Raw genomic sequence first — 14,209 nt, 5'->3', positions numbered from 1 at the left:
AGTCATATTCCAAGAGATGATGCATGTCCAGCCAGAGGCACACGATATAATAAATGCATGAAATATGGATATTTTGCAGCTGTTTGCCTCACCAAAGCAGTCAGGGAGTTGACTCATATTACAGCCATTACAGACAATCAAGAGCCATTGTTTCTGGGATCTACCACTTGTGATGACATAGAGCCCACCTGGAGAGTGAAAATGAATATTCATGGGAAGAGTGATTTTAAAATGGACTCTGGAGCTGATGTCACAGTCATCTCAGAAGGGACTTTCAATCACCTTCAATCCTGTCCAGAGCTGAGGTCACCTGACCCAGCTCTGACTAGCCCTGGAGGTATTCTGAACTAAATGGGCCAGTTCACCACAGAAACAACTTACAAAGACAAAAGCTATGCTTTCAGAGTGCATGTGATCAAAGATCAAAGACCAGCAACCTTCTCTGCCGCAGTGTGGCAGTCATGATGGGCCTAGGGAGAAAGATGGAAGAACTCAGAGGATTTGATAATATTAGACTTTTGAAAGGAGATCCAGTACAAAACAATTTAAGAGAACGCTGAGCCATATAATCTACAAACACCTCTACCAGACAGACCTTGGAAGAGACTAGCTGCAGATTTATACAAATTCAGAGGACATCATTACCTGTCATAGTGGACTATTTTTCCAGATATATGGAAATAATTTACTTGAAAGACATAACATGTCAAAGTGTTATTAAGAAACTGAAGTGCAATTTTGCTTATATTAGTTTTCCAGAACAGCTAGTGACAGACAATGGACCATAATTCACTGCAGCAGAATTTAAGTCATTCCAAATGAAATATGATTTTGATCATATTGTGAGCAGCCCACATTAGCCACCAGCAAACAGAGAGGCTGAGAGAGCTGTACAGACACCCAAGAAAACCTTACAGCAGGAAGATCCATTCCTCACTCTTCTGAGTTACAGGTCAACACCTATAGCAGCTATTGGATACAGTCCAGCACAACTCCTGGTGGGAAGACAACTCAGAACTACTGTTCCAACGTTAGAAAATAACCTATTTCTAAAGTGGCCAGACATGAAGAGAATAGCCAAATCGGATAAAAAGACTCAAAGAGCTTATGAAAACTTTTACAACTGACATCACTCAGTTAAAGAACTGCCAGGTCTACAACCTGGTGACCACGTTCATGTCAAATTGGATGGAGAAAAAGGATGGACAACTCCAACTGTCATAAAAAGAATTCAGTACCCAGAGCATGTGTGACCAAGACTGAAAGTGAAGACTTCAGCAGAAACTGTTGACATCTACAGTTTGTTCCTCAGCAAGAACAATCAACAGATCAAACGCTACAGATGGCAGACGCAGAACAAGATGATGGATTCCAAACTGGATTCAAGAATTCCAAACTGACCACAGCCAGTCACTGAAACTAATGGACAGCCAAATGACCAAATTGTTACATGTTTGGGTCATGTAATTAGAAAACCAGTATAATTCAGAGACACTTAACAGACTGATATGCACTCCACCTCAAAGACAGTGTGAAAGTGTAAATATTGTAAATGGTAGGAATGTAGAACTTACAAGGCGGAATGGAATGGAATGCTGAATTGTATTATACTTTTCAGGTGGCACAGTATTTATCTTATCCAAACAAACCTCAGCCACATCTGGCAGAGCATTAAAGCGTCTTATGATGAACACATCTGGTGTGTATAAGCAAACTCTGCAGCCAATTCATATCTGGAACAGAAGTGCATAACACAGCCCTTCAGTTTTCTCCTTATTTTCCTGACCAATGTCTCAGAAAGAAACAATGGCTACTAGAGCATGACAAAAGTAGTAGTAAAAGCCAAGGCTGTGATATTGCTTACTGCTCTGAGCCTCCTTAAATCCTGTCAATGCCTCCATCCCATAAAACTCTGTTTAAAAGGCAAAAGGGAAAAGAGAAGGTTAGCAAGTATTCAGATGGATCTAGCTGTATTTTTTACTTGGTTTAATCTTTTTTTGATTCCTCATTTTTTAAAAGTAATTGTGAAAGACTGTTGCAATCCAGAAACACTCAGTAAAGCTCAACATACACACCACCCACAAAGTTACATTTGGACTCAGTAGCAACATTTTGGAAAACAGGGCCAAACTGCATCAGGTGCCCAAAGAAGTGCCAAAACTAAAAGCAATCAGGATCTAGATCAGTGGTCCCCAAACTGTGGGGCATGTCCCCCTTGGGGGTGTGTGGAGAAACGTTGGCAGGGGTGGGGGGTGCAGCAGGGACCAGCACCCACATGAGGCAGAGAGCAAGTACCATCAAGCCCTGCTTTGCCCCCAGCTCCGTTCTGGCCCCGGCCCTGGTGTTGGACCCCAGCTCCCGGCCGTGGCTCCTGGCCTCAATCACAGCTCCCAGCCCAGGCCACAGCCCTGCTTCTGGTCCTAACCCCACTCCCAGCCCCTGAGGGAGGCGCAGATTGGGTAAGAGGGGGGGGGGGTGCAGACTAAAGTAGTTTGTGGCCCACTGATCTTGATGTTACTCATAGGTTAATTAGAATCTGATGTAAGCACACTGCAGAAAATTAGGAGGACACTGCTAAATGTTCTGCACAGGGCAATCCATGGAACAAACTTCCAATGCACTGATAATGACACAGCAGGTACCACAAAGCCTTCTTTAAATAGTTAAAATTCTCCTAAAGTTTATTTTTTGAATGTCCACATCTTCTCTTTTAAGCAGAAAAAGTCCAAGATTTTAAAAAATGGGAGCCTAAAGTTAGGAGCCAAAGTTCATATTTAGGAACCTGCCTGGTTTTCAAAATTTCTGAGTGCCCAATGAATCCTATTGAGATCAAGTAAAAAAACCAAAAACAAACAAACAAAAAATGAAAAAACTCAGCCCAAAACTGGTAGATGCATAAATATGGATTAAATAGCTAGACTCTTGTCTCATCTGTTAGCTTTCTACATACACGATTTTTAAATTGACTCCATGAAAACATGAAAAAGTATGCAGTACTTTCAATTAACTTTGTTTTAATATACTTATTTTAAAGGAAAATTGAGTGAATTTATTGCTCAGGAAGGGTGTTGTACTGACATCCTTGGGCACGAATAGATTGGCACTGATAATGCAAACTATCCCTCAGAGTTCTGCTAATGTGCCTCAACACTGCCCTGGAAGGACCAGCTCTGCAGATGAGAGGGTAGTTCAGATTTCATGTCCATGCCATTCTTTCCTTTTCTACAGAGACTGACTCCAAGGTTGCCTAAACCCATTGCAAGACCCTCCAACGAGACATCCAGTACAAATCTGAGGAACCTATCCAATGGAACCAGTTAATGGCACGTGGTGTGGTTTCAAGGGCTATAGCTTGACACGTAACTTCACAAGCCAGTCATGTTAAGCAAAAAGAAAGAACAACAGTTTCAGACATGTTCTGTTTGCAGTGATGATAAGCTTAGGGGCACCCCTTCAAGACAGGTTTGAGAGACAAAGCCAGACAGGTTTGAGAATACAAGCTGGTTTCAGTACCACTGTGCTACTTCTCTAACTAACATTCCCAGCTTATATAGATACAAAGTGGGGTTTTAATCCTCGAGCAGCATATACAAAAAACTGACTAGAAATGATCCCTTATTTACCTTTCTCTGGATAGGCGGGGACCAAAGTGTTGGAAATAATTCTTTGAATAAAGGATGTGCAAATCATTAATCTACAGGAACTGGTTCTCTATATAAGTATATTTGATTATTGTCACTGAACCAGAATAGTTAGTCACTGATTACTATGCCTTCAATGGAGAAGAATGATAGTTTAGTGTGGTTAAGGAACACATCTCCGAAAATTAGGCAACTCAGGCCTTAATCCAGAAAAGTATGTAAATATGTGCTTATATTTGCTTATTAATGCTTATTTGCTTTTTATGGATCAGGGTCTTGATTTTTATTGATACAGGTGTTTGACTTTAGGCAGCCTTTGAAAGTGTTGGCTGTAATCTCCTGATATCTCAGATTCCTCATCTGTCATCCACGTGTCACGAGGCTGAATGGGTGTGTGCAAGGCAAACTGAAAACCTAACATGGACAGTGCTAAAGATGAGCAAAATGTATTCAGTAAGCCTGTACAAGGTAGTGATGATTGTGGGGGAAGGGAAGATGGCAAAAATAAGCAACCTAAACCAAAGAAAAGATTTTCACACTAAAATATATTCGAGGAGGTAAAAATCAGTCTTTATAGAGAACCCAGCCAAGAGGGGTCTGGTTGCACAAACTGGCATCTTGCGGTTTTACTGTTGGTACAGCAATGACTATTACTTTTCTGTTTTGTCTTTGTTCTATCCTGCCCCAAAGACACTGGCTCAGTTCCTGCGGCATGTGTGCACTTGGGGAAAGCAGAGTCATTCATCACTGTCAGGAGATGTGCTGTACACAGCAGGTCAGGTCTCATCCCCCGCTGTTCCTGCAGCTAGAGCTGCAAATCTTGAAAAGATGCAGAACATGCACATTGCAAACAACCATTTATCATTACTGAGCTGTGCTCCAGGCACCCAGGCAGTGAGCTGCCTCATCCATGCACATGAAAGAACCATTCTCCAACCCCTCTGCCATTAAAGCAGCTTTGCAAGCGGCCGACTCACTCTGCTATTTTCTCCCTTTCGCTCTGTTTGCTAGTATCTCTGGATTACAGTTCCTGCCGCAAAAATGACTTCCTACCGCCTTTTCTCTAGAAAGGTCTGAAGCTGCCAAGGTGGCCATAATCATTAAATTATGAAAATGCAAGTCACTGGGAGGAAATTAATACCAGGTACCACCAGGAAAAAGCTGCTTGTGAAGTAATTATGAAATTAAAATTTGATCTCTCTCTGGCAGTTCTATAAAGCATATGAGACCAAGGTCTAAGCACAACAATACAGTCAGGATTTTAACAGAGGAAGCACAAAGGGTTCCACTGGACAAAAAAGCCCATAAAATAATAAAAAAGTATGACCTTTTTATTGTAGATTACATGAATTTGGCTAAAAGATGTAATCAAGCAGTTGAAGATGCAGGGTTTGCAGACTTCCAGTCACTCTTTACAACTTGGAGTCAAGCTGTTAGGAAATGCAGCTTATCCGAGTAAGACTAATAATGCTAAGTTAATTAGACCCACAGGCATTGGCCAGGAGATACATTCAGCTCTAAAAGAAGGACACTGCCACTTTAAATACCATCTTGGGATCTGAGGAAAAGCTAATGAGGAGTGTCAGTTGGGGCTGTTTTATTAGGTGGTTCTCTAGAGGATAAAGCCTGAGGTTTCTGTAACAGGGCTTCTGTGCTTGATTCAATAAATCAATTTATATTAAACGGGGGTGCAGTGCAGGCATTGGCTTCATAAAGAATTCTGTGGCATTTCTCAGTCTGCTTATCCACTTCTCTGTCAGGCTACCTGAACGTGCTGTCAGAGCACATTGAACAGAGCAATACAGAATAGAACAGCATCCACCTTGACACTATTTGTTCAAATCAACTTGCATGTTCCCAAGCAAAACAAGCACATTGGCTCTTTATCTGGGAGTTTGGGTCCCCATTAAGTGATTAATGAAACCCTATTTTTGAGGGCTGGAGTCTGAGCTGCAGACTCCAATGCAGGCTGCACAAGAAACGCAAAGGTCATCCATCCCAAACAAAATGAAAAAAGCAACTTCACTTTAAACTCATTTTATCAGATGCTCAGAGGCCTTCCCTATTAGACCTTCCCTATTAGAAAGAAAAGAACAAACACTAAATAAGTTGGCAGCATTCCAGGAGCTGGACAATACTGATTCTAGAGTCAAATGGTTTTTGTTTAGCACTAGGATACCAGCCTTTTTGGATTGGAATAAGTCACACACAGAAATCCCTCCCCAAAATGTGATGACCACTGGTGGTTAAATGTAAACAACAACAACAAAACCTCAGCAGACAGAGCAGATCTGGGAACAGCTGAACCATTAGGAACACAGAATGCTCAGATGCTGCTTATTACTCCTATTCGCTTTATTCCTAGTTTTTCATCTCTTATATGTAGTTGATTAGAGCATTTTCAATCAAATGCAATTAAGGCAAAGCCAAAATATTTTGGGAAGACCTATTGGTTTTGATTACGTTGAATCCAGAGAGGATTTTTGGTCCAGGGTTCTGGTCACTTCTGACAAAACCTTCCTGAATCAAAAAGCTCAGGTTTCACTCTCAGAACAGCCATGTCAATGCAATTCTGTTTTCGTGAAAACGTTCCAAAGGTTTGGATTTTGTTCCCATGCAATTTGAAAACAAATTCTGAAACCTCAAAAGTTGCCATGAAATGGAATGTTGGCAGCTTGCTAGACTTTATGGCAGAGGTGAAGAAACATTGCTGATGTCTCTGTTGCCTCATGGACGGCCCAGCAGGACATGTAGAAAGATTCCAAAGAAACATGCCCACTTTGTGATAAGGTTTAACTTTACTAGCCATACGCCTGGGAACCCCATACCACAGATCCAGCTGTGGGAAACAGTTCTTTCAATTTAGTAACACAGTCATTTGCCAGAAAACTGCAGCTCGAGACAGCTCAGAGGCTTGTTCAGCAGAAGACAGAGCTCTTAAGGTACAATGCCAGCTACAGCATATACTCCGTGATAGCCGCTCAACGCAACGCTGAGGAGGGTGACTTGCATTAAGCTCCCATCTAAGTTCTATAGTTGAATTTTTGGCACAAAAATTTAGAGAAGGTAGACAAGGTTGGGGTGGGGGTCGGGTAGGGATTGGGGGGGAATGAAGGGAAGGGGACGGTCGCAAAGCAATTACAGGCAGCCTTAGACTAGTGTGAGGCAGTGCACATTGTTGTTTCAGCGGTCGTCTTAATGCTGTGAGGAAGCTTGGCAGCTTTGTTACCACTGCTGAAACAAAGCCAATGTGGAAACTTCACAGGAAAAAAAAAGAAGAAGAAGGCGGCCAACTGCATTATGACAGTCCCAGAGACAATAACCTTTTGTAATCCAAACAAGCAGGCCAAGCCAATCCATTGTAGAGCCTATGAAAAGCTCCAGAGTGCAGTAAAAGAGAAAAAATAATAATCCTGTAGTTTCTAATAGAAAACACAGAAAAACGTCCTGAATTTTAAAATAAAGCATAGTTCCCTTTTCAAAGGAAACCCTGGGGGCTATGTTTTAAACCACCGGACTTTGTTCTTTGTATTCAATAATTAAGTGTGAGAGTGAGCGTTTCTCTTTCTAAAACCACCCACACATCTACTCACTTGTGCTGGATGTTCACTGATCAAAGATCTTACCAAGGAATCCCAACTCCCCATCCCCCACCAACCTTCTTTCTTTTCAAATTTGGCACTAAAAGGTCCAGATTTGGCAGTGGCTTAGTACACCAGGCTCTGCTGTAGTATGTCTTCTGGAAAAGGGCATATGGTAAGGAAATATATGCTGGTTTATACTCCATAATGGCTATCCAAACTCAAGGAGGGAAAAGGAGAAGTGAGCAACCTGAGGAGAGAAATTATCATTATGAAATACCTATAGTCTCATTGATTATGGTTATGTTAGAAATCTGTCTAACATCTTACCCATATATTTAGCCATTATAAGGATTTCAAATGTTGAACTCAGGGGAATGTTTTATGAGCTAAAGAGAAGACTCACGCCTAGGAGATTATTTATTTACACAAGAACACACAGGTAGTGGGAAGCACAGCTTCCTTGATGAAGCACATTTAAAACTGCAATGGCACGCTTATTTGATTAGCTAAACTTCACGAGGACATAGCAGTCCCTTCACCATCTGATTGTTTTCAGCTCTGAAGTAGAGAAACAAAAGAGACTGCTGATATGCCAGCACTAGACTTTAGTCTGAGAAAATGGCTACAAGATACTTGATTTCTGACTAAAGACTCCAGTACAAAAGTGCTTCCCCTTCTTTGCCCACATTTTAAAATGCAGGGAACAGAGGGGAGATGTAGTTTCATCTTCCACTTGCATTTTTGCGGCTCTTGCCATGCCCTTGTTCTTTAGCTGTGAGTATACCTCAGGTGTATTTATGGGTGAATTTTTAGTCCTGGTTTAAGACATGTTAACTAACAGGATTGTAAACTGTAGTATAAACACTGTACAAACATTTGTTCCATGATGCCAATGTTTGTTCCTAGTCACATTTAACCCTAGCCTAGCAACAGCTACCTGTATGCTGTCTATGCTAGAATTTAAAACACTATTAATAGATATTAAAATATGACTAATAATTCAAGGTTGGACATACCCTTAGACAAAGAGAACATCAAAAAATGAGTATATGAGAATTGACAGAGTTTACACGCCGGCATTAATGGAAACAAAGGATACTGGACTAGATGGACCACAAGTCTGACCCAGTGTGGCAATTCCTGTCTCCAACAGGGGCCAACACCAGATGGTTCAGAGGAAGATGCAGGAAACTTCTTTATTTTTTAGTAGTTAATCTTATGTCATGGAACAGGGGAATGGAAGCTCCTGATGTATCTTCTCCATATCATTTGTTATTTGATATTTTTATTACATCCCCTCTTATTCATCTCTTTTTAAGGTAAAAATACCATTTCCTCCCCAAGTTTCCTCATATTAATGTTTTTTCATGCCTCTGATCGTCCTTGTTACTCTTCCCTGAATACACCTCTAATTTTGAAAGTTCGTTTTTAGATGGGATGACCAGTGCTACACACAGCACTCAGATTAGAACATCATTGATTTATATAATGGCATTATAATATTCTCTGTGTTGTTCACCATCCCATTCCTTATTCATCCTGACACCTTGTTTGCCCTTTTGACCACAGCTGCACAGCTCCATTGAGCACTTCACAGTGATGCCCAGTTTATTGCCTGAGTTGATACAGTTAATTTAGAACCCTATAAAGTGTTTGAGTAGTTGAAATTTTTCCATCCTGTGTGGAATACTTTGCATTTATCAACACTCAATTTTATTTGCCATTGTGTTGCCCATTCACCCAGCTTCTTTAAGTATCTGAAGTTCCTCCCATTCCTCTCTGCTCCTGACTAACCTGAATTACTGTGTTATCTTGCTACCTCATTGCTCATTCCCCTTTTCAGAGAATTAATCAATACATGAAATGATGTGATAACTGTTACAGAATTTTGAGTTACCCTGCTATTAACCCTTTGCTGGAATGAAATTTCAATATTTATTCCTCTTCTTTGTTTCTCTTCTCCTAGCCAGTTTTTAATACTTCTCCCCTCACCCAAATGATTACTTAGTTTCTTTAGTAGCTTCTTGTGAGGAGTCTTGTGAAAGTCTAGGAGAATGTCTACCGACAAGAGGCACATTATTAAAAAGTTCCTCAAGCACATTATTAAAGAAAATGAACAATTTATGTTAAACCAGATACTACAATATTTATAAGACAGAATGATTTCAAAGACATGGAAGACTCACAGGATATGTCCTCTGAGTGTCTTGCCTCATTGTCACTTCTCTCACCAAGAATGAGCCAAGGTCATAACTCTAGACAATAATCTCTGTGATTTATTTAAGACTTTGTTTTCTAAAAAGAATAATAAATTGGACAGTACAATACATAGACATGCACACTTCCGTTTAGATGTAGACAGGTTTATGCTATTCAAGAATGCATGCACAGGTTTTTTTTTCCTTTCAGTGCTCAGAAACCACATGTTCTTACCAGCCAGTCATGTTAAAGTCCCTGTAGAGCATCTTCTTTCCAACCTCCTTACGCTGAACCCTCCTCGGAAACTCTAAGTGTGTGAACTCATTTCCCAGCAAGTGGGGCTGCATGAAAGCCTATGGGCAAAAAACCAGAAACCATGCTCGTATCATACAACAAAATTCATCTATGTTTTATGAGATAGTCCTTCCTCCCTCTACTTTTATGTATTTTTTTTAATTTTTAAAAAGAGGAGATGACTGACTACCCTAGCAAACAGTATTCAGACACTTGAATAAAAATCTGACAGACTATTTGGTGGTTAGTGTAGAAAGATAATCAGCAGTGAGATCTTCCCCAAGTCTTCTATTTCCACCACTTAAATACTAATACTTAGTACTTCTATAGCAGATTTCATCCATTCATCTCAAGGCAGTTTGACAAGGTGAGTACGCATTATCATCCCATTTTACAGCTGCAGAATCTGAGAGAGAGAGAGATCAAGGCCCAAAGACTCACAGCAAGTCATTGACAGAGCTGGCACAGCAGCCCAGACTCCCATCTCCTAGTCCAGCAACAGCAACAACTTAGTGTCACCAACAGACAAATAGTAGAACTTCAGTCAGCAAGGCCAGTTCCCTTTTTGTAGCATTTTTATTAATTGCTTTTTTTCTTATAAAAAACAAAGCAGGTCTGAACCATTTCTCCTGCTAACCCTGTACTGGTTCCTGACAAATTGCCTATCACAAATAACCCCTGGGTTATTCAATATTTTCTGTAATGAGTGTCTCTGGTCTTCATGGAAGTGAATACCTATTTCATGGTGGACAGATCCAATCACAGTATGGGTAAACACATTGACTAGAGCTGGTCAGAAAAATGGAATCCTCCCCCACCCACCACGTCATGTTTTCTGTCAAAATATTTGAATCTTGCCTCATGGGAGCTGTCACTGGGGTGCTTCATATTCCCATTCTCCTCTGTGTGCCAGGCTCCCTGTTCAAACTACATCCTCCCATGATGCACCCTGGTCTCAGTACCTGGTGATGAGAGGCAGTGCATCATGGCAGCTGCATGGCGGCAGTGCATCAGGGGAGATGAAATTCATCCAATGAGCCTGGCTCATGGAGGAGAACTGGATCCTGAAGCACCAGAACGACAATTCTCATGAAGCACTGTGTTGGCATTTCAGAATCAAAATAGTTCTGTTTTCAGCCAAAACATTTCAAGTTTTGGCTTTCAGGTGTTCAATAAAAAACTGATGTCGCCGCCTCCCCCCCCAGGAAATCAGACACTTTTCACAGAAAATTTAATTTAGCTAAAAATCCAATTTTCTGTCAAAAACAGCGTTGGTGAAATTTTTTTGAACAGTCCTAATACTTACACAGCTCTGCCAATGTGCCTCAGTTCTGATCTGTTGCACTCCAGCTATTGAGATCCTGGGCCTCTCTACCAAAGACTGCTTGCTAATATTACTAAAGGGTACGATGGTTCTGTGATGGTGACTAATGTCAGAGTAAACCACTTGTTTTCATTTGGGGGCTAGAAAGAAGTTATACCAAAGTCCCCTGATGTGAAAAGTTAATCCATTAACACTGTGTTTGAGTTCATGTACAATATTAGTAGTGATGTTTCCCCTCCATGTTCCACCATAAGCAGCAGCAAAAGAACAAATGAAAGAAAAATTTAATGCTTATTTACATATGTACACTGGTAGGGGTTTTGCAGTTGTTGACAGTGAGCTCCTGTCTGAGATAAACTGAGCCAAAATTAGCCAGGGATCACTGGGCCTAAAGTAGACTGACAAAAGTTGCATTTCCCTTTGCCTTCTGGAAATGGCTGTTTTTCCACTGTACAGCTGGTTAAGGGAATACAATCTGCCTTATCTTCAGCAGCAGCTGCAGTTAGGGAAAACCAAATGAGTTGGCATTAGTTTCTAGCTGTGTCATAAATCTAGTGCTCATGAAAGGTTAGCAGTTGGGAACACTTGAAAATTTTACGGATCTACCCAACAACTCTCATACAAATACAACACAATAAAATATTTCCTCTATTTAAGGTGTGAACTTGCTAAATTCAGTGGGAGTTGGATCAGGCTCAACACATCACAACTCTACCCTAAAGAGGCCACGTGCGTCCATTATTTTATCCAAACATCTTTTGAGAAAAAACTTCCAAACATCACTGAAATAGAGTCAACACAGATGTTGTTCTGACTGGATAACTATATTGCAGTCTACTTTCAAGCAATCAAGTTGATGGGGACCTTCTGCTCTTGTTGGAACGAGAGTTCCATCAAACCTCTCCTCCGCACAGGACAATATTGCTTTACCTGCAAACTATAGTCTTCAACAAAGTTCCCCTAAAACATTGTTTTAAAAGGCCATCTAGATGGATCACTGTTCCTTGTTAAAAGAAATTATTATAAGGTATTACTGATTTTAAAAAATGTCTAGTGATATCAAACTATAGCTTATATCTCGGAAAGCAGTTTTCTGTACTTTTACTTCAGTATTTTAGATATCCAATATGTAAATTTATATACAATCATTGCGTTTATCTTTTTTCTTTTACACTGAAAATTATACATTTTTAAAAGAGCTTGATTCAGTATATTGCAGTATAAAATCTATTTGGTAATTTCACTCTAAACACTCTGACAGCCAAGAGATAGGATAGAAACCTGATTGCTAATTTTAAATAGGTAATTTTATATTTTTACTGAGGTCCTAAATAAATTCCAGAAACTCAATATTGTATTACAGTTTTTTTCCCTGGGTTTTTCCACTATTCACTCTTTTTTCAGCTGCTGTGTTGAAAAAAGGAAGTCAAAAATCAGTTTGCAATATGGTTGATTTCATTTTTCATAAAAAATACATGGATTATCTTGAGCAAATAATTACAAATCCAGTCCACTTAAAGCTGCCCTCTGCTTTTAAAACAGACAGCACTGTTTAAAACACAAAAACAAACCCACCCCTAACACCAATGGAGTTTCTCCCCCTTAGATTATCAAATTGCCTGTTTCACTGTATAGACAGTTCCAAAAGAAACCAAGTCTATAAAAGTTTTAGCATTTTTTTTTTTCCCCAGAAAACAAGAATTTCCCTTATTGCAAAGGGAAAGTGATTGTAAGAGACTGCGTTTCATAAAGATTTACTCAGATGGAAAGTCTAAGGTCATACGTGAAATAAGATTAATAAAGCTGGCAGAGCTACCAGTGGACTGCTAATGTTCAAATAAGATTTCTCTTCCACAGCCAAGCCTCAATGTTTGATTTACAATCTAAGAATCTTAACTTGATTCTAGTATTCTTGGCGTCAGTAAAACAGAGAAGGAGAAGAGGAATTTGGAAGCTGTTGGTATCTGAATGTGAGCTGAACTCTTATGTGAAGAAACATTTCTTTTGCAGTTATTCTTGATGTTTCCCTGGTAATTCTATAAAGTGATAAAAATGTGCTACTATAAAACCCAGGATCGACTCCTTTCAGACTGACATATTGAGAACTGTTCCCTATTTCCTACAAAAACAAGAAAATAAATACAAAACAAAAATCTAAACATCTGCAGATCCTTAAAGTAGATCCACAATCAGACACAAAGAAATCTCTTTCATTGATCCACAAAAGCAAAACGTGAATCAATTCTAACAATTTTAGACAATGATTAGATTTGTCAATGATTTTGCATGTACTCAGTCTAAGTTTTAAAGAATGCTAAATGAAAAATATATTTCATAGAAAAAATGTTACATAGCTTTAAAGCAAAAACGATCAACCTTGGTGAATATCAAATACTTTACTTTTGGTATTCTTAAAGCTACTTAAGAAGGTTTCACTATATTATTCTGGCTTTAGAATACAAAAAACATTTTCCACCATTTTGGTCTTTCAACAGTTATTACTGTCTGCTTTGGCACAAATCTACAGTATTCCGTATAATATGCTTTTGGGAGTCAGCCATTTTATGGTTGGATATATTAAAAATTCAGCATTAGTTATGTTCTTTTAACAGTTAGCCATGTAAAAAGGAACCCACTCATGGAAATGTTAGTCACTTTTCTTTCAAAAGGCCAGTTTCCCCATTTCCTTTTTATTAAAATTGAGCTCCAAAGCAAATGTGAAAACTAAGTTAAACTCACATTTATGTATGAATATCTCAACAAATTAGACTATAGAGGGCATTCGTGTGTCTTACAATTCTCTTTGCAAAATCCTTGGATATTGACTACTTCATTCATACTATCCTAGAATGCATCATTCTGTGACATCCAATATCAGAAGTTTCATTGCAACCATGGTACTAATCAGGGGTGCCATTTTCACCTACATGTATATCCAAGCCTCAGGATATAGTACTATTCTTTTAATATAAGGAGAATTATCATTTTGCCTTTTCCTCAAGCAGTACATTTTAGTGCATAAACTCTCACACAAATAAACTAGAATAGGTTAATTAGTGTGATTCATCCAGAAGAGGGTCCAAGCACTGGTCAGTTACTCTAGGGCTGGATCCATATTCAAGCCAAATAAAAGGGAATCTAAATAGAGGAAAACATGAGAAAAAGAA

The 14,209-nt window shown here is 39.5% G+C and overlaps 1 protein-coding gene across 3 annotated transcripts in view; it reads right to left on the bottom strand.

Moving 5' to 3' along the window:
• The window catches only part of PPM1H (protein phosphatase, Mg2+/Mn2+ dependent 1H), a 194,381-nt gene that overhangs the window by 39,154 nt on the left and 141,018 nt on the right, over positions 1-14,209 (bottom strand). For all 3 annotated transcript variants that reach the window (XR_010922841.1, XM_067564120.1, XM_067564119.1), the window contains exon 6: positions 9,659-9,777. Coding sequence is in view for 2 of the 3 variants with exons in the window: in XM_067564120.1 (XP_067420221.1) it covers positions 9,659-9,777 (119 nt within the window). In the remaining variant the exon portion in view is untranslated. The remainder of the gene's footprint in view (positions 1-9,658; positions 9,778-14,209) is intronic.

This window comes from Emydura macquarii, unplaced genomic scaffold (assembly GCF_026122565.2).
Source record: "Emydura macquarii macquarii isolate MOO-44397 ecotype Brisbane River unplaced genomic scaffold, CSIRO-AGI_Emac_v2 contig_2636, whole genome shotgun sequence".
Taxonomy (NCBI): domain Eukaryota; kingdom Metazoa; phylum Chordata; order Testudines; family Chelidae; genus Emydura; species Emydura macquarii.
This window is presented reverse-complemented; position numbering and strand designations above follow the sequence as displayed.